A 27,448-nucleotide genomic window follows, 5' to 3' on the forward strand; every position below is an offset into this window, starting at 1 on the left:
TTGGTACACAATAGCATAACTTTATTTCAAAATAATATTTGATTGTACATGTAATACATGGAACATGGTATTACAACAACAATGGAAACAAACAAATATCACGACATCTATTACATACAATTACGAAATGTTTTACTGATTAAATTAATATGTTTAATCTGCGAATCAGGCAGTTGTCATGATGTGCCACTTCACATCAAGTTTTGAAATTTATGGACTTCAGAACTCTTCATAGAATGGGTAGTGTATGGCAGCTTTGGTCCTGAAAACAAATATTGCATTTTACATGTTATTCACAACTCCAATTAGCCAGTTATTAGTGACCTACTGAGGTTGTGTGAGCATTTCCCTTGAACTGTAGAGCACTATGCAGTCCTTAAAATGGTTAATGACCAATTTAAAACAAAAATGTTCGTGCAAGCAGCCTTCTACAAAATCAAAGCAATTTAAATATTTAATCATAAAACTCAATTCACAGGCCTTGTAGAGGTAGGATGGCTTGCACGCCTCAACAGTACATACAACCACACCATAGGCACAACAACAACAACAACAACAACAGAGCAATAAATGAGAAGAGGCCTGACTAACTTGCAGGTACCTGAAGAGGGACAGCAGCTTCCCAGTACAAACTGATGACATTAATGAATATGATCTTCTGTGTTGGGATTGCCAATTGCTTAAAGCAATGCAAAATTACACTTATTTCCCTAAAGCATGCAGCTCTAATGTATGGATTAATAATGATGAAATGCCCCTGAGGTATAAAAGTACTCTATTCAGATTTCTGGGCAGGGACTACTAAAGAGGATATTATTCCGGGGAAAGGGAGGGGGTTGAAACTAGTGTTTTACAGATCAGTGTGTGGGCTATTAAGATTCTGTACTGGATAGGCAGGTTGGAAAACCTAAAAAGAAACAGATATAGCCAGATGTAGTGGGAAAATAGTTAACTGCAGTAGCAGGAAGAAAATGATTTATGGTCAGTTGAGTATGGAGTTCAAGTATAATATCAAATAAAGTTAACACAAATCAAATAATTAACTAAGAAACCAGGAACGCAGCTAAGCTAAAATACAGTGAACACAGTACCGCAGCCAAGACAAACACAAAGCTAACACCAATCACAAAGTTTATATGTCAACTGGATCAGAGTTGATATAGAGCTTGAGAGAATGTACAATGAAACAGAATAACAGGCTGTATATGTGGACACTTTTTCCATGTTAAGTGACAGTATATTTTCTCTCCGAACTGCAAAACTTATCAATCCTTTGAATGGTTATGGTTTTACACATGGGCGTACAGTTTCCCAGCACTTTAGAAATAGAAACTCAGGGAAAAAGACACATTTTGCAAATATCGTTGATGTGCACCAACATGTATGCTGCGTATTTTCGTATTACGAAATTATACATTGGAATTCCACCAAACACCACATGTTACTTTCTGAATCATTGAAATCGAGATTGTGATGCGCTTTTGTAAGCCAGTCATAGCTCATGCCACGTGATCTCGCCAGCCGATGACAGCGGATATTCAGAGCACAGGACACGTGATGTCAGCCAACAGCAACATCACTGTTAAGTAGCACGAACACACAAAGAGGGAAAGTTAATAGTTTAAAGTAATATACATAGTATTGCTACAAGAAAAGCAAAGCTTTCACATATAATATTGGTGTGTAAGGTTAATAACTGCAAGAGCAGTTGCCAGAAAGCACAGATAACAGATGACAGGCGCAGCTACCATAACGTAGGAAGCCCGTATGTACGTACGTGTAAAACATTGAAAGATTACACATTATGTGTGATCAGAGGATACTCCAAGAGCATCAGAATTTTGTGAACCATACTAAAATGTGCACATTTAAAGTGCATATTAGAAGTGCACATTCGTATGTCCAGGTTCCCAATGAAGTAGACCTCGACCTGATATTAAGCTTTTCAGTGTGGTTTTCGGGATGTAAATTTTCTTGGAGCACCAGTACTGTATTATATCATGTTTGGTTCTTTATTATGGCATAATGCCATATGTGCTAGAAGATGAAAACGTGCACTTGAAATGCAGCGAACAGTTGAAACTAGCCAGTACTGTGGAATTAAACATTTCATTTCAAATACATTGACTGCCTCTTCGGAAAAGGTTAATAAAAGTCAAATCTCTTTAGCAAAACAGACAAAAATAACTTCATTGTTCTGTAAGGCAATTAATGCTTGACTGTCAGAAAGATGGAAATAAAATAAAATCTGAAACTAATAACATATTTTAACCTTCCGTAATTGTGTCAATGTATTTCAATTCACTTGATTGCTCCCAGCCACAGATATCCTTTTCGTTTTCATTTGACTTGAGAGTGAACGAAGGGGAAACAGCAAAATCACTAAATGTAAACACAGGTCACGTGGAGACTACCCACTGTAAGTAAGACTGCTCTGCGCCAGCCCCGGATCTACAATATTTGCTAACCGAGTCAATACTGAAAAGTCCGAAACATAGAACGTATGTGTTTGAGGAAATGTAAGACATGTTACTTGGTCATAAGTGTGCCAAAGTGCAGTGCCACAACTCTTCATACAGCACTCATCTATCGTATGGCACAGTATTTCGCTCTGTGGAATTGAAACGTGTGTATTTTGTAATGGATGCCATCAAACTACGTTCAGGAGAGTGGCAATTGAAATGTTCTGTGGTGCCTCTCCTGCTCCCAGTCAGCCGGTATGACAGCCTGCCCCTCTTTAAAAAAAATCTCACAATTAATAGCAAATGGGATTATTTGTAATCATGAGAACAAGAACTCTTCAGAAAATTTACACTCTCTATTGCCTATTAGCTAATAACTTGCTGTTTTGTATGACACAAAATTAAATACAGCATACATAAAACCAATAGAGACAAGAGACAAGCCAGAAAGTACACATTTCTTCAATCCTTAGCTTCTAACATTTGTTTCTCTCTAATCTTGCTACAGCTTCCTACATGGTGTGCTTTCCTTTCTGTGAAACAATCTATTACCTCATTAAAGTTTGTCAAACATTTTGCTACATGAAAAATCGAAATGTCATTATCTAATACTGAAAAAATCTGTTAATACAAATAATACCCAAGACTGGTGTGGTTTGTTGATCTGATTGTGTCTATTTTGTCACTGTCTGCTAGATAAAACAAAATAGGCCTTTCTTACTATTGCAGCAATTTTGCAACACACCAAATAAGCGAGACTGTTTTGGCACAAATGGTCATTTTTATGACACAACAGAATATAATTCACGAAATAGCAATATCAAATACCTATTAGGCCTATACAAGCAGAAAGCTTTATGTTAGGAAATAGTTCCACATTTCAGTCATTCACACCAGTTTCTCAACCATGGGATCGAGAGTAGTATTACGAAATTTTTATATAAATTTGGAATCATCTTATTATTCCATAATTTGTATGATTTCCCCGTTTCTTCTCCTTCCTCGTTCTAACAAACAATCTTATCATCGCCAATTATGTAGCTATTCCTGCCATTGTCAAAATTTGTTCACCAATTAACTTCACTAACCCTGCCGGAATCACAGGTTTAGCTATTCCACGATTATTCTCTAGTTAGGCGTTTTTACATGTTCGTTCAACACGTTTTCCGCATTACTTCCAGAATAGAACTTAAGTGACTGGCAGCTGGAAACTGTACAATAGGTTCTTACTAATGTAGCAATCTGGCCAAAAATTTTCTGTCAAAATTTCTTTACACCGAGAAGACAATACGTAATCTTTCTCACCTGTTGGTCGTTTATTTCCATTCTGGTAGTCTGAATCTAACGATTTTGCTAGTAATTAGAACAACGGTGATCATTCGCCAACCCAATCAACCACATAATCAAACAGTGACTGGCATTCATCCGTTCAGCTTTACTCTGCTCAGCTCATATAGCCCAGTCCCCTGCTGTCTAGACATCATGTACACTATGCATGCATTCAAAAATCAACTTATGATTCATTCAGGTATCAACTTAAAATCTGTTCAAAAATGTTGAAAAACCAACATGGAGGTGCTTCAAAATCATATGAATAATAGATTTGTGAAACAAGATTTTTTTCCTCAAGAATATGAATTTGGCGCCTCCTTTTCCCAGTAGCATCTAGCTGCTTGCTGTGACTGCTTGCACAGCCAACAGACACATTCCTGTAGCTACAAGGGGGAGAATCTACTACTCAAATGCAACTCAGCTGCGCATGAGCGCGCTCGTAACTGCTAAAACGAATCTAATGTAAACAGTTGTGACTTCACGCTCAGCGGAGGCAATTTGTTGTTATGAAGCATTGCACAGACTTCCTAAAGCCTTTGACACATTTTGCTGTTGTCAGACACTTGCATGATTGCTGTGTGTCGTTGTTGTATATGGCGCATTTCCTTTGCAATTTAAGTTATTTTCATTTTTTTCTCTCGTTTATGTTTTATTGTTTAAGTATCACTCTGCAGTAGTATCCTTTGTTAGGTTAATACCCTTCGTCAGAGGTTTGGTTCTTACCAGTCAAAATTACAAAAATTTAGCATAACACTAAAAACAATGAAAAATTCCTGGAATTCTAAAAAATTCCTGGGTTTTTCCCAGTTTTCTCATGGATGAAAAATTCCCGGGTTCTTCCCACATCTCCCAGTTGTCCCAGGTCATATACGCCCTGAATAAATGATTCAGGTAGTTCAGTGAGGCAAAAGTTAATTTGGTGGGGACAGGAATCTGAAAGTAGGAAAAAAAAGAGAAGACATATTAGAAAATGGACTGGGGGAGAGGAATGAAATTGGAGGTTACCTGGTAGATATTATTAAGAGCACCATTTAATCATTGCTAAAGCTTTGTTCGTACCCGTGGTCTAGGGGTAGCGTCTTTGTTTCATAATCAAAACGTCTTCGGTCCCGGGCTCGATCCCCGCCACTGCCTAAATTTTGATAAATAATCAGCATTAGCGGCCGAAGACTTCCGGCATAAGAAGTCAGCCTCATTCTGCCAGCGGCCTTGTCAAAGAGGGCGGAGGAGCGGATAGAGGTTCAGGGCACTCTCTCGTCCTAGGGGTGGGAAATTGCCCCTAAAGGCGGAAGAATCAGCAATGATCAACAACATGAGGATGCAGAAGGCAATGGAAACCACTGCATTAGACACGTAACGTGTATCCACAGGACATGTGGCCTGTAATTGAAGAAGTGTCATGATGATCTCTCCACTGGCAAAAGATTCCGGAATAGTCCCCCATTCGGATCTCCGGGAGGGGACTGCCAAGGGGCTGGTTACCATGAGAAAAAGATTGAATAATCAATGAAAGGATAACGTTCTACGAGTCGGGGCGTGGAAGCTTGAACGTGGTAGGGAAACTAGAAAATCTGAAAAGGGAAATGCAAAGGCTCAATCTAGATATAGTAGGGGTCAGTGAAGTGAAGTGGAAGGAAGACAAGGATTTCTGGTCAGATGAGTATCGGGTAATATCAACAGTAGCAGAAAATGGTATAACGGGTGTAGGATTCGTTATGAATAGGAAGGTAGGGCAGAGGGTGTGTCACTGTGAACAGTTCAGTGACAGGGTTGTTCTAATCAGAATCGACAGCAGACCAACACTGACAATGATAGTTCAGGTATACATGCTGACGTCACAAGCTGAAGATGAACAGATAGAGAAAGTGTATGAGGATATTGAAAGGGTAATGCAGTACGTAAAGGGGGACGAAAATCTAATAGTCATGGGCGACTGGAATGCAGTTGTAGGGGAAGGAGTAGAAGAAAAGGTTACACGAGAATGTGGGCTTGGGACAAGGAATGAAAGAGGAGAAAGACTAATTGAGTTCTGTAACAAGTTTCAGCTAGTAATAGCGAATACCCTGTTCAAGAATCACAAGAGGAGCAGGTATACTTGGAAAAGGCCGGGAGATACGGGAAGATTTCAATTAGATTACATCATGGTCAGACAGAGATTCCGAAATCAGATACTGGATTGTAAGGCGTACCCAGGAGCAGATATAGACTCAGATCACAATATTGTAGTGATGAAGAGTAGGCTGAAGTTCAAGACAATAGTCAGGAAGAATCAATACGCAAAGAAGTGGGATACGGAAGTACTAAGGAATGACGAGATACGTTTGAAGTTCTCTAACGCTATAGATACAGCAATAAGGAATAGCGCAGTAGGCAGTACAGTTGAAGAGGAATGGACATCTCTAAAAAGGGCCATCACAGAAGTTGGGAAGGAAAACATAGGTACAAAGAAGGTAGCTGCGAAGAAGCCATGGGTAACAGAAGAAATACTTCAGTTGATTGATGAAAGGAGGAAGTACAAACATGTTCCAGGAAAATCAGGAATACAGAAATACAAGTCGCTGAGGAATGAAATAAATATGAAGTGCAGGGAAGCTAAGACGAAATGGCTGCAGGAAAAATGTGAAGACATCGAGAAAGATATGATTGTCGGAAGGACAGACTCAGCATACAGGAAAGTCAAAACAACCTTTGGTGACATTAAAAGCAACGGTGGTAACATTAAGAGTGCAACGGGAATTCCACTGTTAAATGCAGAGGAGAGAGCAGATAGGTGGAAAGAATACATTGAAAGCCTCTATGAGGGTGAAGATTTGTCTGATGTGACAGAAGAAGAAACAGGAGTCGATTTAGAAGAGATAAGGGATCCAGTATTACAATCGGAATTTAAAAGAGCTTGGGAGGACTTACGGTCAAATAAGGCAGAAGGGATAGATAACATTCCATCAGAATTTCTAAAATCATTGGGGGAAGTGGCAACAAAACGACTATTCACTTTGGTGTGTAGAATATATGAGTCTGGTGACATACCATCTGACTTTCGGAAAAACATCATCCACACAATTCCGAAGACGGCAAGAGCTGACAAGTGCAAGAATTATCGCACAATCAGCTTAACAGCTCATGCATCGAAGCTGCTTACAAGAATAATATACAGAAGAATGGAAAAGAAAATTGAGAATGCGCTAGGTGACGATCAGTTTGGCTTTAGGAAAAGTAAAGGGACGAGAGAGGCAATTCTGATGTTACGGCTAATAATGGAAGCAAGGCTAAAGAAAAATCAAGACACGTTCATAGGATTTGTCGACCTGGAAAAAGCGTTCGACAATATAAAATGGTGCAAGCTGTTCGAGATTCTGAAAAAAGTAGGGGTAAGCTATAGGGAGAGACGGGTCATATACAATATGTACAACAACCAAGAGGGAATAATAAGAGTGGACGATCAAGAACGAAGTGCTCGTATTAAGAAGGGTGTAAGACAAGGCTGTAGCCTTTCGCCCCTACTCTTCAATCTGTACATCGAGGAAGCAATGATGCAAATAAAAGAAAGGTTCAGGAGTGGAATTAAAATACAAGGTGAAAGGATATCAATGATACGATTCGCTGATGACATTGCTATCCTGAGTGAAAGTGAAGAAGAATTAAATGATCTGCTGAACGGAATGAACAGTCTAATGAGTACACAGTATGGTTTGAGAGTAAATCAGAGGAAGACGAAGGTAATGAGAAGTAGTAGAAATGAGAAGAGCGAGAAACTGAACATCAGGATTGATGGTCACGAAGTCAATGAAGTTAAGGAATTCTGCTAACTAGGCAGTAAAATAACCAATGACGGACGGAGCAAGGAGGATATCAAAAGCAGACTAGCTATGGCAAAAAAGGCATTTCTGGCCAAGAGAAGTCTACTAATATCAAATACCGGCCTTAATTTGAGGAAGAAATTTCTGAGGATGTACGTCTGGAGTACAGCATTGTATGGTAGTGAAACATGGACTGTGGGAAAACCAGAACAGAAGAGAATCGAAGCATTTGAGATGTGGTGCTATAGACGAATGTTGAAAATTAGGTGGACTGATAAGATAAGGAATGAGGAGGTTCTATGCAGAATCGGAGAGGAAAGGAATATGTGGAAAACACTGATAAGGAGAAAGGACAGGATGATAGGACATCTGCTAAGACATGAGGGAATGACTTCCATGGTACTAGAGGGAGCTGTAGAGGGCAAAAACTGTAGAGGAAGACAGAGATTGGAATACGTCAAGCAAATAATTGAGGACGTAGGTTGCAAGTGCTACTCTGAGATGAAGAGGTTAGCACAGGAAAGGAATTCGTGGCGGGCCGCATCAAACCAGTCAGTAGACTGATGACAAAAAAAAAAAAAGAAAAAAAGCTTTGTTTCAGAATCAAGACAAAATTGTTAGATGGAAGAAACTTGTGAACGAAGTTAAACCAGAAGAAATAAAAATTTCTGCAGTTTGCTGACCATGCTGGAATAAATGGTGTTCTGGGAAGAGATAATAAGACAAATGAAGAGTACAAGAAAAGAAAGTACTTTGTCCACTTTTTTCAAAAATGAGTTATGTATCCCATCAGATGTAGGACCTGTGTTGTTTAATACTGTTAATTGACCTCGGTTTGGAAACCTCTATGTACAGCAACATGCACGCTGTATATTTTTCACATTACAATATGCTGCATATTTTCGTATAACAAAAGTATATTTGAAATCCACCAAACACCAAGTACGTTAGTTTCTGAAGCATTGGAATCAAAATTGTGATGTGCTTTTGCTAGCCTATCATAGCTCACGTCACATGAACTCACCAGCCAATGATGATAGCAGATATTCAGAGAATAGAACTCATGATTTAGTCAGCAATAGCAAGACTGCTGTTAAGTAGCGTGAACATACAAATAGCAATAAGTTAATGGTTTAAATTAATATACATAGTTAGCTATAAGAAATGCTAAGCTTTTACATGCAACATTGATTAATTTTGCGCGTGATCCATTATAAGATACATCTGACAAATGTGCCAGTAAAATGGAGCTGTGAACAACTGGTCTTCTGAGCTCCAAATGCTAGTAAGCAGCTGGCCCTCAAAGTGTTAAGCTTTAAATGACAATCAAACACTCTACAATTAAAAAAATTCAAAGCACATTAGCACACGTAACGTAATTCATCTTGCGTAAAATGAAATTTACTTTGAAAGTAATGCTCTTCAAACCACCATTTGCAATATTTTCCCATGAGCTGTTAGAATTTGTTTCAGCAGTTGCACGTGCAGCCATAATGACGTAGGAAGACCCGTATGTTTGTAGGTATATAGCATTAAAAGATCTTACATTACATCATAAATGAAACAGGGCATCAGAGGATGCTTCACAAGCATCTGAATTTCATAAATCTTACTAAAATGCATAATTTGGATTAAGGTGCACATTCATGTCCAGATTCACGAATAAGTAGGCCCCAACCAGATATTAAGCTTTTCTGTGTGGTTTCTGGGATGCAAATATTCCTATAGTACCAGTAGTGCATTATCTCATGTTTTTTCTTTATTATGGCATAATGCCATCTGTGGCAGAAGATAAAAATGTGCTCCTGAAATTCACCGAACAGTTAACACTAGTCAATAATGTTTAAAATAAACAGACTGCCAAAAATCTGGAAATAAAATACAATCAGAAAACTAAAACTACAAATATATTTTAGTCTTCTATAACTATGTGAATGTATTTCAATACACTTGATAGCCCCCAACCACACAAATCTGTTTTGTTTTCATTTGATGTAATACCTTTAAACGAAGAAGAAACAGCAAAATCACAACACGTAAACACAGGTCACATGGAGACTACCCCACACGAATCTGGCAGCTTGGGTGCGCCATAAATTTTTTCCGGCAGGATCTGGCTACTTGTTGCTACTGCTGATACAGCTAACAGCTGCACTGTAATCAGCCAGGAGCAGGAGAAGGAGAAGGTAATGCTCATACGCAACTCAACTGCTTATGTGTATCAGCCAGCCCCCTGGCAACTGCTGAAATGAACCTAAAGTAAACTGTTGTGACAGCATGCTCATCGGAAGCAATTTTTTCTTATGAACTGTTGCATACTCTCCGTACTATAGCCTTTTACACATTTTACTGTTGGCAGACACTTGAGTGTGCACTGTGTTTTGTTGTTGTAAATGGTGCATTTCCTTTGCTAAGTACGTTTTATGCTTTTTTCCCTTGTTTATGTTTTATTGCTGCAGTATTATTCTACAGTAGCGGGCTAAAGTAAAATTCTTTGTTATCAGTTCTTAGCTGTCAAATCTACAAAAATTTAACTGAAAACCAAAACAATGAAAAATTCCTGAATTCTAAAAAAAATTCCTGGGTTTTTACCTTGTTCTGGTTTACGTCACCACAATCACATCAATGATACATGCCCACAAGCCAACACTTCTAGAATCATACAATTCAATAAATGTACACACCAAGAATGAGAAAGCCAACGTTCTCTTCCAGTAACATATAGAAAAGCATACAATAAGGAGTCACTCTTAGAAGTACTCTAGGATGCTTCTCACACTGCTCACACATTCAAAAAGAATTGTTTACAAAGTGTACTCTTACTCAGAAGTGCTCTGGGATGCTTCTCACACTGCTCACACGTTCAAAAAGAATTGTTTACAAAGTGTACTTTAAAATATATTGAAAAACGAATTCACTTTAAAAGTATTCCATTAATAACTTCACTCACACAGGAGACCACATACACTTACCCCTACTTATACTTTACATTTTATTCCAATGAACTTAAAATCACTATCAAATGAAAATGGGACATAAGGGAAAAGTAAGTTAACTGTATTATTTAAAAAGTAATTACCACACTGTGAGACAGGACAGTCAGTGCCTTCATGGAAAAATGTTTTTGTTTCTCTACAAAACCATGATTGCTCCATCACACACCTCTTCGCCCAAAGCAAATCAACAGCCACCAATGTCTTTCTTAAGGTGTGTGAATTGCATGAGGAGAAATCAGGACTCTATGGAGGATGTGTAAGGGCCTTCCAGTGAAATTTCTGCAGCTTACTTTAAACAACCTTGGCAACATGTGGGCAGTCTCACAGCAAGTCCTGAAGTAAGACATTCATAGTCATTTATTTGCTTCAGATGAAGCAATCATGGTTCTTTCTTAAGGTGTGTGAATTGCATGAGGAGAAATCAGGACTCTATGGAGGATGTGTAAGGGCCTTCCAGTGAAATTTCTGCAGCTTACTTTAAACAACCTTGGCAACATGTGGGCAGTCTCACAGTAAGTCCTGAAGTAAGACATTCATAGTCATTTATTTGCTTCAGATGAAGCAATCATGGTTCCATAATTGTAGAAAAATATTTTCTCTCTTGCATCACAGTGGCACAAATATACTAACTGTTATGGTGATTACTTTTGAAATAATGAACAGTTTACTTACTTTTTCCCATCTGTCTATATTTCATTTATCTGTCCCTTGGACAAAACAATGAAAAGATCAAGTTTAGGCAAAAATCTGTAACTTACTCATTAAATGCGCAAACCCTGTAGTTCTTATTGAAAGTGTCAATGTAAGCTAGGTCTTCAGCATTCAGCTCAAAATCAAAAACATTGAAGTTCTCCTTAATTCTTTCCTTGTGGACAGATTTTGGTATTGGAACTGTGCCAATTTGAATCTGAAACAAAATATAAAGGCGTATTACAAACAAATCTTGATAACCATAATGTTTTATGTTTAATGATTAACAGAAAGCACCTCAGCTGTATTAACACGTTTATTTGCTTAGTTTTGTTCTTAAATCATCATCAAGTTGCTAACATGTGTAAGTTGTCATCTTCAAGATAATAATCAAAGTAAAATATTGTGTAATAGTAGATGAGGTAGCTTTCATTCCCTTTAGTGTCAGCTGTGCTGCTCAGTATGATTATTTGCTGCATGATTAATCGATTTACATATAGTAATGTTTTTTAAAAAAAATTGCTTTTCCTTAAACAGCACTTTACATCACACCAGAAGTGTGCCCTACCTGTAATTTAGAACTTTGCCTGAAATTTAGAACTTTTTTATCAGCTATAAGTATTCATTAATCACAAGCTATCATGTGCTGGAAATTAAAAGTGAAGCTTGGCATTAACACTTTGGCAACTAAGACCAGTGGCAACTCAGGTCACAACACTGCACTAAGCAGTGCACTTAAATACATCTCTATCCGCAATGTTTCACAGTGCATAAGCCATCAATCACTCAACTACCGTATTTACTCGAATCTAAGCCGCACTCGAATCTAAGCCGCACCTGAAAAATGAGACTCGAAATCAAGGAAAAAAATTTTTCCCGAATGTAAGCTGCACCTGAAATTTGAGACTCGAAATTCAAGGGAGAGAAAAGTCTTAGGCCCCACCTCCAAATCGAAACAAAGTTGGTCCATTGTAATATGAGACACAATTTAGGTCAAATGAATGACGATACAGCTACAGTAGTTTGGCTCGAGTCGTAAGCTTAGCAGTTAAGCTTTACTAGGTAGCCACTGCTATGCGTCAGGCCCATATTTATACAGGTACCCTTCCTTTTTCACGTGCTTCGTCTATTTCGAATCGATTGCTTATTTTTCTTTGATCTGATAAGTGCTGTTCTCTTTGTTATAGGTGTTTACGTCACTCTAAGCTGAAAATGTGTTGTTGTACTGTGTCATGCATTGTTTGTCACATTCTGATAATGTGTGTTTACGACGTGTCGCCGATCACGGCATGGCTTGCTTTTGTGCGCGCTACTGCCGCTTACGATTAAAAAAAAAAAAAAAAAGAGGAATTGTCTCATTAGCGAAACAATGACAAGAGACTGCTATTTGTTGTTACTTACACTGCTGCTTTCTTTGATAATGATCAACAAGAACCAAATAATAGACTGTGTATGATAGATGTTCTGAATGAGAGTTTAGCTAAAATTTTTCGCCCTTTGAAAATCTTTGCAAACGCCTCTTTTGTACCTTACATTCTGCACAGAAATTAGAGTCATCTTAGATTTAAAAATCTAGTCAATTGCCGTGCTTCATTACTGACTGTATCACTATTAGGCATAAGAATAATACGAATATAAACATGACATGATATGTATATTCTTCCGCGTTTGCTGTTGTCTCACAATAGTTTCGAAGTTTATTAGGCAGACAGGATTTAAATGAGATAGCAGCAAACACGAAAGAATACATGGCAAAATGTTTATATTCGTATTATTCTTATGGTGAAGAGAATACTGCATGTGATTCTCATTTCATAAAAGTTCCTATTAGCAACCATCTCTTCTCACAGGTAGGAAAAAATTCAGAACATAGAGTTGGCCATATTGACAAACACCCCAAACAGTCTTTCCAGTCGGATTTTCATAGTACATTGAAATGCTGCTACATTCGAAGATGAACAATACGGAATTTGTATTTACTTCGTTGGATAATGTATGAAAATGCAGTGGTCGAAACTCGGGGCGGAGAAAAAAGCTCGTCTTCCACCATTTTTTAAATTTATTTACTGACTCAGAGGTTATCTTTGTACCTGCAAAGCGTGCCTGTGTAGCACTACATATACTCGACGGCAGAAGTTAGTTGTGGCGGCACCTACCAACATTTTTCAGAACTTGCGCTTATTTTGCACTCGATTCTAAGCCGCAGACGGTTTTTTGGATTACAAAAACCGTAAAAAAAATGCGGCTTAGATTCAAGCAAATACAGTACTCTGTTTTCACAATAAGAACAATTGATGGATGATATGGAAGTCACCAATCACTCTAAATCTAAACCGATTTCACATGAGTACAACATATGGACGTCTTCCAACATATCTCTCGAGGTGCTACGTTCTGTTCTTAATTTCTTTAGAGGTAATTGTAGATGCAGTAGATGTTCTTGTGGCACATTGCTGTTCGACAACAGCTGGAAAAAATTACAAGTACGTCAATTATACCTTCTTTCAAATGCCACAAACAAGTGTATAATATATAATCTGATCAAAAGTATGACACACCTATGTCTTGTGGAATTCACCACAATGTGTCATAAATTGCAGACCAATCACTATAAAAGGATGCAGATAGTATTGTGTTCTCAGTATATGCAGCCGATTTTCCTTCTTCCAATCTCCTTGCCGTGAGTAATGCTATCCAGCGGTAACTGCTATATTCCAGATAATGAGACTGCCATACTTCTAAGGTAAAAAAAAAAATTTAGAAGGCAGTAACAGCACTCAACAACATAGATGCATCTGTCATCATACTCAAGTAGACCCAACACTCACTCTCTCTCTCTCTCTCTCTCTCTCTCTCTCTCTCTCTCTTTCTCTTTCCAATGTAGTTGCTCTTTGGCCGGTCAAGTGGTGTGGCTTAATATGGAGCTGAAGAATGGTGAAACATGAACACTCACGGTCAAGTGGTGCGGCTTAATATGGAGCTGAAGAATGGCGAAACATGAACACTCCCAGGAAGTTAAATTATCAATCTTTAATCACTTCCCAATGTCAATGCGGCTTCACGTAAACACAATTATTTTTGCTTAGCACCACATCCAGGAAACTACCATGTAAGCACATATTTTAATACCTGTTGCAATGGAAACACTAAAGAACAACAAAAAAAGGTTAATTATTCCAATACGTACCCATAATTTTTCTAGTTTACATTTCCCTGTGCCCTCTACGGTCACATACAAGGTCTGTTCAAAAAATTCCGGAACATTTGTAATTTCATGGCATTGGTGAGTTGGAGTGAAATGTAGTTTGCAACCCTGCACACACCTGTATTTAATGAGTAACTATAGGAAGTTTCATTGTTTTATGTCTGTTAGTTAAATTTTGCATGACATTCAAGGAAACCTTTACACAGGCAAACTGAATGATGCAGAAAGCCTACAGCATGAGTTTGTAAGTCATACTCTTCGATATGAATGGTTCACATGATTTGAAAATGGCTGGACAAAAGTTACAAGATAATCCTCATCCAGGGCATCCTCCAACGCTTGTCACGAACGTCAACAAAACTGTGTGTTCCAATCAAAGACTGACTGTCCGAGAGATTGCAGAACAATGTAACATTTAAAATGGACTTTTTTATTTCCAAAGTTGAAAACCCCATCGAAAGGACACAGATTCAGATCTCTTATTACTCCCTCGCCACTGATAATATGATAAGTCCGGGACGTGTAGCCTGTCTGGTTGGCTAATGAAATTGGAATTATGGTGAGTGGAGTTGGTTGTTTTAATGCAGCTGGTAAGGTTAACTAGGATCCATGTTCTTCAGCAGGAAGGCTGGCTTGAGCCAGTATAGATGTAGATTGTCATCAGACCATGACGTGTTTCAATGACAAAGTGTTTTTAGAGTAGGAACCTACCACAAATGATGCATCACTTATAAGATGCATACATAGGTTATGAGTCCAGGATGGATGAGGATAGACATAGCATGCTAACATTTGCTGGTTTAAGCAACACTGTGTGTTATCTCTAGTTGGAAATTGAAGCTGGAATGCGGTGTAGCATCAAGAAATAAGCTGTAAGTTTACTAGTAATGCTCCAAGTCATTTCTGCACCAGCAGTGTTACATCAGCACGGAGACCCATTAAAACTGTTAGTAAATAGTCAACAACTCAGTCACCCAAAACTCAAACTCTTTATGTTATCTTGACATTGTCATGCCACCATTTAACTGTGCCATTCGGCACTGGGTAGTAAGCAGTGGTCTTGATGTGTACACCTAGGCCCTTTTTGAGGCAAGTAACAACTGATGCTCAAACTGCCGTCCTCTGCTGGTGGTGACAATTCTTCAGACTCCAGAATGAGTGATGCATGACAGTAACAGAATGCTGGCAACACTTTCTGCAGAGATGCCCTTCAGTGGAGCTTCCTCGACTAATGTGAAGACCTGTCATACCAGCAGATAAATGTGTGTATGTGTGAAGTGACTGTCAATTTCACTGAAAGTTTCACAAGCACTGGTTACAAATTTTGAAATTTTTGTTTCTTGACAGTATAAATACATGCTTTATCCCACAAATTTACATCTTGTTTCAGTGAAGGCCAAATGAAGTGCCATAAAATCAAGTACACTGTCCCCTTTATACCAGGCTGAGCAAAGCCATTTAGTGCACAGAAGACTTGCAGGCAGCAGGATGGAGAATTATATGGCCCCAGTTTACCTGTAGAATTATCACAAAATAGTGTGGCATGTCAGGTAACAATATTTTTACAAGCATTAAGCAAGAGCAGACTGAATTCTTCACTTTGCCCAGTTCTGGATCATTTCTCGGTTTAATATTTTTATATGAAACGCTGGGTGCCAACATGTCTGCAACTCTGGAACATGTATCGGCAAGAATATTCTCTCCACCAGGAAGGTATCAAATATTTGTGGTGGGATGACAGAAATTCCAAATGGCGTAGCTGCCTGGATGTTGATTTTCCTGGGCGCTGTTTAATGGCCAGTGTAATGGTCTTGTGATCTGTGACTAGTGTGAACTATGCCTTCCAGAAAGTAACAGAAGTGTTTTTGAGTGCTGAACATGCTGCCAAACAGCTTCCAATCACAGGTACTAAAGCTACAGCATATGTCAGTGAGACACCTGAAGAAAATTCAAGTTGTTCAGGTGTTCCTTCTTGCAGCTGGTGAAGAGAAGCAACTATAGCATAGTCCAAAGCATCAAACATCAAATTAAGAGAAGATCTGTCACGATATAAACCCGCTAGGTTGCATTAGCTAGTTCTTTTAACATCTTGAAAATCTGTCTGCTTTGTTGGTCTATGTAACAGGGCAATTATCCATCCTCTTAGTAATCTTGCAGAAGTTAAACAATGCTCATTGGATTTCTTCAGTATCTGGTGACATATATACGTGGAAATTCATCAGACCTACAAAACAAGAGTAGTTGTGCCACTGCTTTACCATGAGCAAGGTCCTCAATGATTTTCACTTATGCTTCTAATGGTGAAAAACATCATTACTAAAAAACATCTTTTCTCTCTCCCAAAAATCTGTGTCCCCACATTAATGTCAAGATGATGTTTAACTCGGCTCTTCAAGAAGCTGTTGCAGATGCATTATATGAACCTTATCTGATGCTGAAGAAATGAGAGTACATCTAAATCTGAACACATGAGAGGTAAATCATTCAAGATGCTATGAATAAATTGCAAGACTCCACTGCAACAGCTGTTTTAGGCAAACCTACTGGTGTAAGAGAAATGTCAGGTGATAAGCTCTAATAGTCAGTTTTCAAGAAAGTCATTCTGTTTGCGAGTTCCAAGTCAAGACCTTGTAAATGAGTTATTGGATAGCGGTCTGGCATTGTGGTAGCATTTAAAGCTCTGTATCTCCACAGGGACACTAAGTTCCATCCTTCTTTGGAATGAGATGGAGTGCACTAGAGCAGCACATTTTAAAGGATGACATACTGGAAGGTTGATCATCTACTGAAATACATGTTTTGCTTGAGCAAATTTTTCTGACAACTTCTTCCTCGCAAGTGCGCTGGAGGATCCCACTTTTGTGATTTTTGTGTCACACATTAACTTCAAGAAAATTTTAATTAGGTTTCTTCTTCAGAATGTTAGCATATCTCTAGAGCATGCAAGATTTGTGCTGTGAATTAATCAAAAATAGTTAACTGTCATTATGTACATCTGCAGAGCATATATTTTTCATTGTAGATTTTCAGTCACGTAATTTTGACTAGACATCAAGAAACAAATCTTAGTTGCTCAAGAAACCGGCACCAGTAATTGGCTGATGAACATCTCTAAGAAGAATGGGCCATGGAAATCCCTAAGTTCAGTAGTCATTCGCCATACATGTGTATTATGGAGCTGTTTGCAGCACAGAGTTGCAATTTCTGAATATTTTTTTGGATCTAATATTGCTACTGGCAATATGGAGATGCCTGCTCCAGAACTGACCAAAGCTGATACTGTGTGCTTGCCCATTTCCCATTTATTAATAGGCGGCAAGATGATTCGGCCTCCCCACTAATGCCACGCCAAGTGTACTAGTTTTCCATCTGAGCATCAGCACACTGTTGAAAAATAAATTAACATGGTGCACATTTCTTTAAGTTCTGTTAGAATTTATCATAATAGCGTACACACACACACACTGCAGTGATTTCAATCTGCTTTCTAGCATGTCCCAGTTCATAGTTTCTGATTCTGAGACATTAGTTCCAAAAGCTGTCTTTCCAGATAGGAAAGTCTGTCATCTTGAGATGGAGATTAAACAGCACTATTTGTGAACTGACTGGGCATTGTAATGTGTACAATTTTGTCAGTCATTGAAGCCACTGCATCGAAACTTATGTCTTGACTAACAACTACTATAGAATGTGCATTGGGTGGTAGTCAATGAAGAAATACAGCTCTTAAAATCATTAGTTACACCCTGGCAAAAGCGCACATACCTCGGAGCAATAGATGGCTGCTGATCTTTTAGTTCTACTTCGGTTAGCAATATTTTTAACTCTGCATAAGTGATTCATCAAATTTCATGGTAAGAAGAGTTTTAAAGCCTTTATATTGGAAGCTGATAATGGTTTTGACATGAAATCTGCAATGAGCTCACCAACTCCGCTATCGACAGATTTCAAAACATAATGATACTGTCACTTAACAACAATATTTCCGGTAATAAACTGGGACTCAACTTGCAAAAACCCATATCTTTTAATTTTTTTGCTAAAATGGTGGTATTTTCACTGCTACATGTGAAATTTCCACACCGGTATCATTCAATGGAGAATTTCCCATGAATAAACTTATTTTAATTGCAGCAATAAAATTGGAATCATGACTGGAGCAATTCAAAGCTGCAATGGAACTAAAAGCAAAGTATCAATTATCCCAATGTGAGTGTATAATTTTTACAGACTGCATTTCTTGTGTGTGTTATAGCCACATCAATTATGACAATTCTTTGAGTGTATAATTGATTAGTGTGTTTCTATTTTGAGTTAATTAATGTGACAACTAAATGCTGAGTGTGCCTTGTTGCTTTAGTAAATAACATGCTTGAAGCACCTTGAGGTTAGTGGTGAACAGAGCTTTACCCTGTGTGGAGACACTGGTTTTGTTCATTAAGCTCTTTAGGGGTAGGAAAAAGGGTGATGTACAATATTAAATATTGTGCATTGTGCAACAACTAGAACCTGACTGCATAACCAAAGTATTAGCTTTGAAATTCCAATTAGACTGCCACACAATGAACTCTGGTAACAATTTAAGGATGTCAAAGAAACTTCAAGACAAAGACATGTTCTGAAAAGTAAGCAAAGAGGGGATTCATATCACATTGGGTGAATCAGTTGTACTTAAAAACAGTCACTTACAGCTTCTGACTAGTAATTTTTTTTTAAGCTGATGAATGGTGTGTGTGCATAATCTACAGGAAAATGCAAGCCAGAAATGTGGTTAGTTACATAATGAATGTGAATTTCAGATACGAAGTATTTATTAAGAAGTATATTAAATATGGAGAGAATGTTGGCAACAACAAATCGAAACTTCATGGTATGCAGCCCTGAGGAAGGGCCACCAACATCAATCAAATTATTACAAAACTGAACAATTAGGATCCAGTGGCTTTGGGCTGTGAAATTTACAGAATCTGTAAGAATTACATTGTGGTCAGGGTTCCATTAATCTGAAATCAGAAAAAAATTATTCCATGTACCCTGCACAAAAATTCTACAATTGCTGCACATTATAAAGAGGGAAGAATCACTTAACAAGTGGTAACAGCACGCATTACATCCTACAAAGTGTTTGGAGAGTAAACACACTGATCCTCTACTAGTCTGATTAAACATATCTGTTATTTGAAGTCTGTCACGTGGCACTAGTGGTATCAGTTTGATCAGTAGCTCCTCAGCTAAGGCTTTAACAAGAATAGGCGGCAGTTATGGAAAGAATGATTTTTCTCACTGCTGCTAGAAACAGTTAATACACTGCTTGCAATGCACAATATCCGGTTGAGCACACAAATTGTGCTACAACTGTAATGAACACACACTTTGGTCCAATGTTAATTATTCTGTAAAACACACACACACACAAACTTCCTTTAAAAGAAAGATTTCGGCTCCCATTTATTTGCCTTCATTGACTACTGCTCATCTTATTGTATGGATCCAGATCACAACAAAATTGCTAACAAAATAAAAGATTCAGCGCAACAACTTCACTAAACATGTTGAATTAGTTGTGAAATATCAACTGATTAATAAATGACAATGAAAGATAACTACTGCTAAGCCAGCTCAAAATTACCAGGCAGTAAAATGAATGATTAGGCCACTAACACTAATACAGTAGCATCATATTTCTGTACATACCAAGTATCTCAAAAGAACTTGAGCAATTGACTTTCCATATTTGTCAGCAAGCTCCTTCATCTTTGGATTCTGCATGAGTGGGACCTCACCCTCTGGCATTTTCATGGAGGGGTTTGCAAGTGGACTGTATGCTGTAATAACAATGTCTCTTTCCTTGCAAAACTGAATTAATTTCTTCTGGTTGAGGTAAGCATGACATTCAATCTGAAATAAACAAAGTGCCTTTTTTGAAAACGCAGCAAATAAATTAAACAGAAAATTCAGTCATCCACATCAATAGTGCAATAGTAACATCCTTGGCTCACTTGATAGGAATCAATGATAATCTTAGAAGCATATTTTTAACCTTGTTCCACACATTATCCCAGAATCATTCTGCAACCAAGGAAACATCTGGAATCCTACATATCGTCCCCTATCATCTCTTCGTTGCTGATTTATTATTTAAAAAATAATAATCACTGCAACAGCAAATAATTCCATTAAAAATTGCAATCATCATTCTTTTCCAATACAAATCTGTAAAATACGTGCTATGCTCCACGCAATGAACACAATGCCTCTTATCCTAAAGAGAAACATTACATTACTGCTGAATATTTATGGAAAAAATGTTAGCTTTACACAAAGAAATTATAGCATGCAAAGTATTCAGTTTCCTGGAAATCTTCTGCCTGTGTTTAAGAACACTAATGATACTGTGCATGTGCACTCTAAAAGAGCAGGTTACCTGCATACCAGTGCTGTTCACCACATTCCACTTATCCCTAAATGACATCTTTGATCATTAATCAAATTAATATGGTAGACATTCACTGTAGCACAATGTCTTACGAAACCAAGACACCAGACGTAAAGTTCGTTCTACACTTGTGATAACAGTAATGGAGAAAATCATCAGCCAAAGGGACATGATTACCATCCTTTACTTGTTTCCAGTTGTTGCCAACATTAGTAAAACTGTGAAGCAGAATAACAGTAGCCATCGAACATTTTCTGTGTAGTGTGCTGCGTTTTTGTGTCTGAACCTAAACCAGTTTTAAACTATTAAATTAGCGAGACAGCTGTGCCTGGTCTGTCATCTTGTTTCACCTACTTCACTACTGTCACCATTTTTTCTTTCCTGTGAGCACATGTATATGTAATGGGGCCAATAGTCAGAAGGGCGAATCTATTATGCTTCCCTTCACATTGTTCTCCTCTCCACAACATTCTAGGTGGGGTCAGGTGATTTCTTCACTTAGTATTCACAGGGTAACAAAGTTATAAGTGGGGCACTCAAGAAAAACAAGCAAACAAATCAATGTTACACAAGCCTTGTTTTTATCTATTTTTCCAGCACCTCCATTACATTTCATGACACTGGTACAGCATCTCCACCTTCTCACCAGTGATTCTTGTGGTTTCTAGCATTACATGTTGAAAGAAAGCACAGGTAATAATAAAGATAGGTATTGTCCACAGCAGTAAATTAGGGATACAGTCGTTTATAATTTATTGCAATGTAACAGTCAGATTTAAACTAGTTGGCACTGGACACTTAACCCTATGCTACTGTGGACCGTCTCTCAGACTACGACAATAGTTTGCCTTGTGGTATTTCACACACCACTGCAAAGTGAACTGGACTCTTCTGTATACCTTCCTACTGGAAGCAGATTACATACACAAACCAGGACCGTTGCACTGTTGCTGCTGTTTCTTATTTATGGGCCTTGACAGGTCTCATGAACGTGCCATAGTGTTTGCATGTCTTGCTTTCATTGAATGTTAATTGAATGTTACTGTTTCTCCATGGGGCCACAGCCGGGTCTTCTATGGAATGTCTTTACACGAAAGAGATGTGGATGTTGAAGAACACCTCAGTCAATTCTCAGAATGACAACTTTGACAACAGCAATAGTGACCCCAATTTCAAGATAATTTGTGATCGCGACGCTAATTCAGCAGACAACAAACTGATGAAGTGATATCTGATGACGATGGAGAAACTTACTTCTTCGGCAAGAAGAGACTTTTAAGGTAAGTCTTTCCGCTCCCGGGATTGGAATGACTCCTTACCCTCTCCCTTAAAACCCACATCCTTTCGCCTTTCCCTCTCCTTCCCTCTTTCCTGATGAAGCAACCTTGGGTTGCAAAAGCTTGAAATTTGTGTGTGTGTTTTTTATTGTGTCTACCTACCAGCGCTTTCTCGGTTGGTAAGTTACAGCATCTTTGTTTTTCTATATAACTCAAGATTTAAAAGCGATATCACCTGTCAACATTCAAATCCATGACCTTCTGCATATTATGACTTACCTTACCCACTACCCTACAGCATCAGCATCACATACTGCTACAGACTTATATTTATTTCTCTACAGATCCAGTCACAATGATTTGCTGCCTTCAGAAAGCTTGGCCTCATGCAATATCATAGGCCGATTTCTGTGGTGATAACTGAATGACACCGAATTGTGTCTTATGCTAAACAATCTAGTAGTGTTCAGCTAGTGCTATGTATGAAGAGTGTGTCAACATTAACACTGAAAGGGGGGGGGGGGGAGGGGGAGAGAGAGAGAGAGAGAGAGAGACAGAGAGAGATATGCCTGATGAAATAAGAGAGCCAGGTCCAGGATTTAGTATCCAAAGACATCAAGAAAGAAAACTAAACAAGGAACTGAAAGTGAACTGGCCATTTTGTTGCGACAGTTCAGCAACAGCAAACTGTTCGCGTGTGACACTGAGAGCTATGATTGGAGGTAATCAGCTCCAAAATGTGAAGCACATACTTTTAATCAAACTGTAGTTTAAATCAGTCTATAGGAATGGGGTAAAATAATTCAACACTATTTACTAATGACATAGCTGTGTATTAGGTAACAGTAAGCTTATTCTGGCAAGTGAATTTGGCATAATTGCATTGTGCATCTACCACAACCAACCTCTTAACACAATTCTGTATGTGTCTCTATGGCAATGCCTTAAGTTGCCACAGCTCTGGAGGATGACTACAGTTTTCTCCTGCAGCTATCTGGGTTCACAGCTGAAAGCTGACAAGACTGCCAGCTGTCAGGGAACTTCTTCGATTGACACTTCTACAGTATTATTCAGAACTAGCAGAATTAACATAAATTGTACAAACTGGGATCACACATCACAGCAGAGCAATTTCGGCATCTAAATGCTGGGAAACTATGCTATGATCCACCCAAATTGAAATGATAAACAAGGCGTGTATGTCTGATGATAAAACATAAAAGAATGCAACAGAAGGCAGTGTACATCTACATTATACTCTTCAAACCAATGTGAAGTGCATGGAAATAGGTAGTTCCCATCGAGTGGCATATAAGGATTTCATTGTGCACCAGAGTGTGGCAAGAAAGATGACATGTTGTCTTTTCATCCCTACAGGAGCAACAATAGCAGTCGGTGGTTTATTCCTCGATTCTGATTTAATACTGGTTCTTGTCTGTTGTCAAGTGTCTGGTAGTTCAGATTTTGCAGCATATTCATAAAACTCTCCAATGGATAAAACATACCATTGAGCAATCATGCTGCCCTTCTATGCCTATGTTTAACATCCCATGTTGAATCAATCTGGTATGGGTTCTCCCACTTTTAACAATATTCTAAGATGGGCCACACAGCAATTTCAATTTATAAGAATGTCATTTGAAGATTCATTGCACTGCCCTACTATCGTACCAATGAAATGATGTTTGCCACATGCTTTCCCTAAGACAAACTAGGTCATCATCCCATTTCTAAACAATGTACCTGCAAAATGTCTAATACATTGCTAGCATCAGCAATATAAATTATTTGCAAAAATGGGAGACTGCTATATGCTTACAGTATGAGTACATACAGCAAATTATTCCATACCTATTTTGAACAGTATAAAATTATCCTGAACAAGATAATTCATGAAGTCAAGAAAATTATCTGAAGTAATAAATCAAAACCCATGTGAAAAATTACGAAATTTGACAAGACAGGCAAGACACTCAAAAACACGCATTTATGGGCATATCTCTGAGCTTAAACATGAATGTGAAATATTCCATAATTATTTCATAAGGATTTATGACAAACTCATCAGGATCTACGCACTCACTCATTATCCAGATCTGGAGGTATTCCGAATATTTTTCTTGATAGAGTCACACATGTGCAATCTACAGTACTATTTGGCTGTAACCACGCATTCCTTTAGGTTGATGGGTGAACATTCCTTTGGTTTTGATGGTTAATCCAATTACCTTCAAAATTAAATTTTCCCTCATGTGTATGACAATCAGATACAATAAACTGCTCTTTATTGCATGGATGCTTCCCCAAATTTTTAAAGCTGCGAAAGTTGTTCCTGGGTTTCTTACTGGGTTGGTGTCAATAACAACAAACATATCTCCACTGAATCAAGTAAACTGATAAGTCACTGAAAGCAGTATGAACCATGTCATGGCTTTCTTGGAGGTATGTGCATGCTGAATCTCAACCAGTTTGGTTTGAAGATACGGAAATCGATAAATGGAGTATCTTAATTCATTTTTGAATGAAATCAATTGTGCACCGAGTGCATACTTTTAACAGGCGTGTTCCTTGATCCCACAAACTCCTTAGAACATGTCAACCATGCATTACTTTCAGAGAAACTAATGTTTTGTGGAATAAGGAGGAAAATGCAGAGGCTTCAAGACCTACAGAAATTTTAATCACATCAAAAGTGGTATGAAGTGCACAGTCCAAGGCAGAAGCAGCAAGACAAAGCATTCCTCAAGGTTCCACATTTAGTCTAGTTCTCATTCGAATATTAACCAATAATTTTCCCCTAAGCATTCATGAAGGCCTATCAGTGATGTTCAAGTCAACGTCACCTATAAAACATATACAATTACTAGCAAATCGTGGGAAGTATAATACAGTAATACAGTGGTGGCGTTGGGTTGTTTGGGGAAGGAGACCAGACAGTGTGGTCATCAGTCTATGGAGGGATGGGGAAGGAAGTCGGCCTTGCCTTTTCAAAGGAACCATCCCGGCATTTGCCTGGAGCGATTTAGGGGAATCACGGAAAACCTAAATCAGGATGGCCGGACGCGGGATTGAACCGTTGTCCTCGCGAATGCGAGTCCAGTGTCTAACCACTGCGCCCCTTCGCTCGGAGGGAGGGGGGGGGGGGGGGGGGTAACAGCTGTATGGTGGTAGAAAAGTCTGGGATTGGAATACTCTCAAGGTCATTTTGAAAAAGCATCACCAATTTAAATTATCTGGTCCTCAAATGCCAAAATGTTCCAATGTATAGAAATTAGGGCCACTGTAAATTCAACAGGCTCTTCCACCAATAAAGCTTGATTGTATATCAATACATTTGATGCCCTTGTGAATCTTAAGTCATATAACCAATTTGGTGACAGCTACATTTTAGAACTAACAAAAAATTAAATTTACTTAAGAGTACTGAATGAAAACTACCCAAATGTTACCTGATTGGTGACTGGCTTGATCTTTGCAACTTCTAGTAATCTAGCTAGCTGTTTGCTGTTGAAATTGGATACACCAATACTCTTTGTAAGGCCAAGGCGAACACACTCCTCCATTTGTTTCCAAGTATCCAGATAGTCAACATCTGTTGTAATAATTGAACCGTCTTCTCCTTTGGGGAAGTAGTCATCTCCCTCCTGTTAATAGACAGTATACCTTAAATCTACACAAAAAGAGTGAACGAGTAGTGCAGAAAAGGTATCCTGCACTGTTTAAAAATTAAAAAAAAAACAGTGTTGCCGCAACATTAAATTTTATTGTAGGCCTGCCAACACACTGTACCAAACTCTCACCTTGAAAGCGAAAGGCCAGTGCACGAGATACAGATCAAGATAATCCAGTTTAAGATCTGCAAGAGTCTTCTTACAAGCTGGCACTACCAACTCTGGCCGATGCTTTGTGTTCCACAGCTGCAACAAAGTTCCTATTAACACTGGTAGCAGTGTACGACAGTTTTATAAAACCCGACTTAGAATTATAGTACGATACCTTGCTTGTGACAAAGAGTTCTTCACGTTTGACTGTGCCATCATCCAGCTTTGCTTTCAAGGCAGCACCAACTTCTGGTTCGTTTTGATACACAGCAGCCCCATCAATGTGACGGTAACCAATTTCGATCGCGTACTTCAGCGCCTCTCCGACCTCGCCAGGGGCAGACTGCAACAAGCAAGCTTATAAGCAATGCAAACAACCTAGTGTATCGGAGTACGCTTCACGTATAGGTATGCTACAGAACACAAATGGAGGTTTAAAAGTTGGAAATTATTGTATGGAAAATGTACCTCGCAATTAACTTCAGCAGTCAGGGCACAAATCAACTAGTTCCCTCAAATTTTTTTCCGTGTAAATGAAATGTTTCACAACTCTCTAGGATCAAAATCACAAATTACAGATTTTCCAAACTGGCGCGGTTCCTACATCTAACAGTCAAAACACGTATATATCTGATTTGGTCATGCAATACCACAAGAAAGAGCTTTCTACATCTATCATAGAAAACTCTCTTCAATCTATTACAAGAAAGGAGTTGAACAAACATTTCTTAACCGTTTTGAATCCGATTGTTGCGAGACTGCACTTACCACAATCGCAAGACTTCGAAAATAATTTCATTGCCAGGATCGAATACATTTCACCAAACGAAGTTTCAATATTATTTTCATGGATGAGCACGTTCAAGTCGTTTCCGCAACAATACGATTTAGAAACGCAGCACTCATTGTTTCGAATGTCAACTAAGTAATTAATTACGCAATCCACGTAATGCTTACCCCGGCCTTACAACAACGTACCTCTCCTGTCGTATATCAGAGTGACAGTGCAGTGTAATTTAAAGGCATATAATCAACTTGAAACTAATGACTATTAAAACAATCGGTACATGTTTCCACATTTACAATCAAGAGACCTGACACAGTGCAACTATCTGTGGTGTAAACATTCCATTTCGAATTCTTAAACTGCTCTTGTTTCCTCTGGAACTCTTCAGACTCTTCCTTAAACCATAATATTCGAAATAGCCGGTTTATAGATTGTTTCACTCACTCCAACGCCATTCGCATATTGACAAAAACTCTAGCAGTAATAATTACCTGCCAAGTGCCAATCCCGATGACGGGCATAACTTTGCCGTTGTTTAACTTCACCGTTGGAGCCATCGCTATATAACTTTACTGCTTCTCACACTCCACAACAGCTGTAGGACTCAACTGGAACTGAGCCGGCCGGCGCGCAGGCCTTGGATAA

The 27,448-nt window shown here is 38.5% G+C and overlaps 1 protein-coding gene across 1 annotated transcript; it reads right to left on the minus strand.

The window, feature by feature from the left end:
* Positions 1-27,448, minus strand: LOC124711442 (aldo-keto reductase family 1 member B1-like). The gene is made up of 7 exons (XM_047241520.1): positions 27,295-27,448; positions 26,192-26,359; positions 25,996-26,112; positions 25,645-25,839; positions 20,177-20,380; positions 11,346-11,494; positions 1-262 (listed from the first exon to the last, which is right to left on the minus strand). Exons 1-7 carry the CDS (start codon positions 27,358-27,360, stop codon positions 220-222), a joined length of 942 nt encoding a protein of 313 aa, XP_047097476.1. The 5' UTR covers positions 27,361-27,448; the 3' UTR covers positions 1-219.

This window comes from Schistocerca piceifrons, chromosome 8 (assembly GCF_021461385.2).
Source record: "Schistocerca piceifrons isolate TAMUIC-IGC-003096 chromosome 8, iqSchPice1.1, whole genome shotgun sequence".
Lineage (NCBI taxonomy): Eukaryota > Metazoa > Arthropoda > Insecta > Orthoptera > Acrididae > Schistocerca > Schistocerca piceifrons.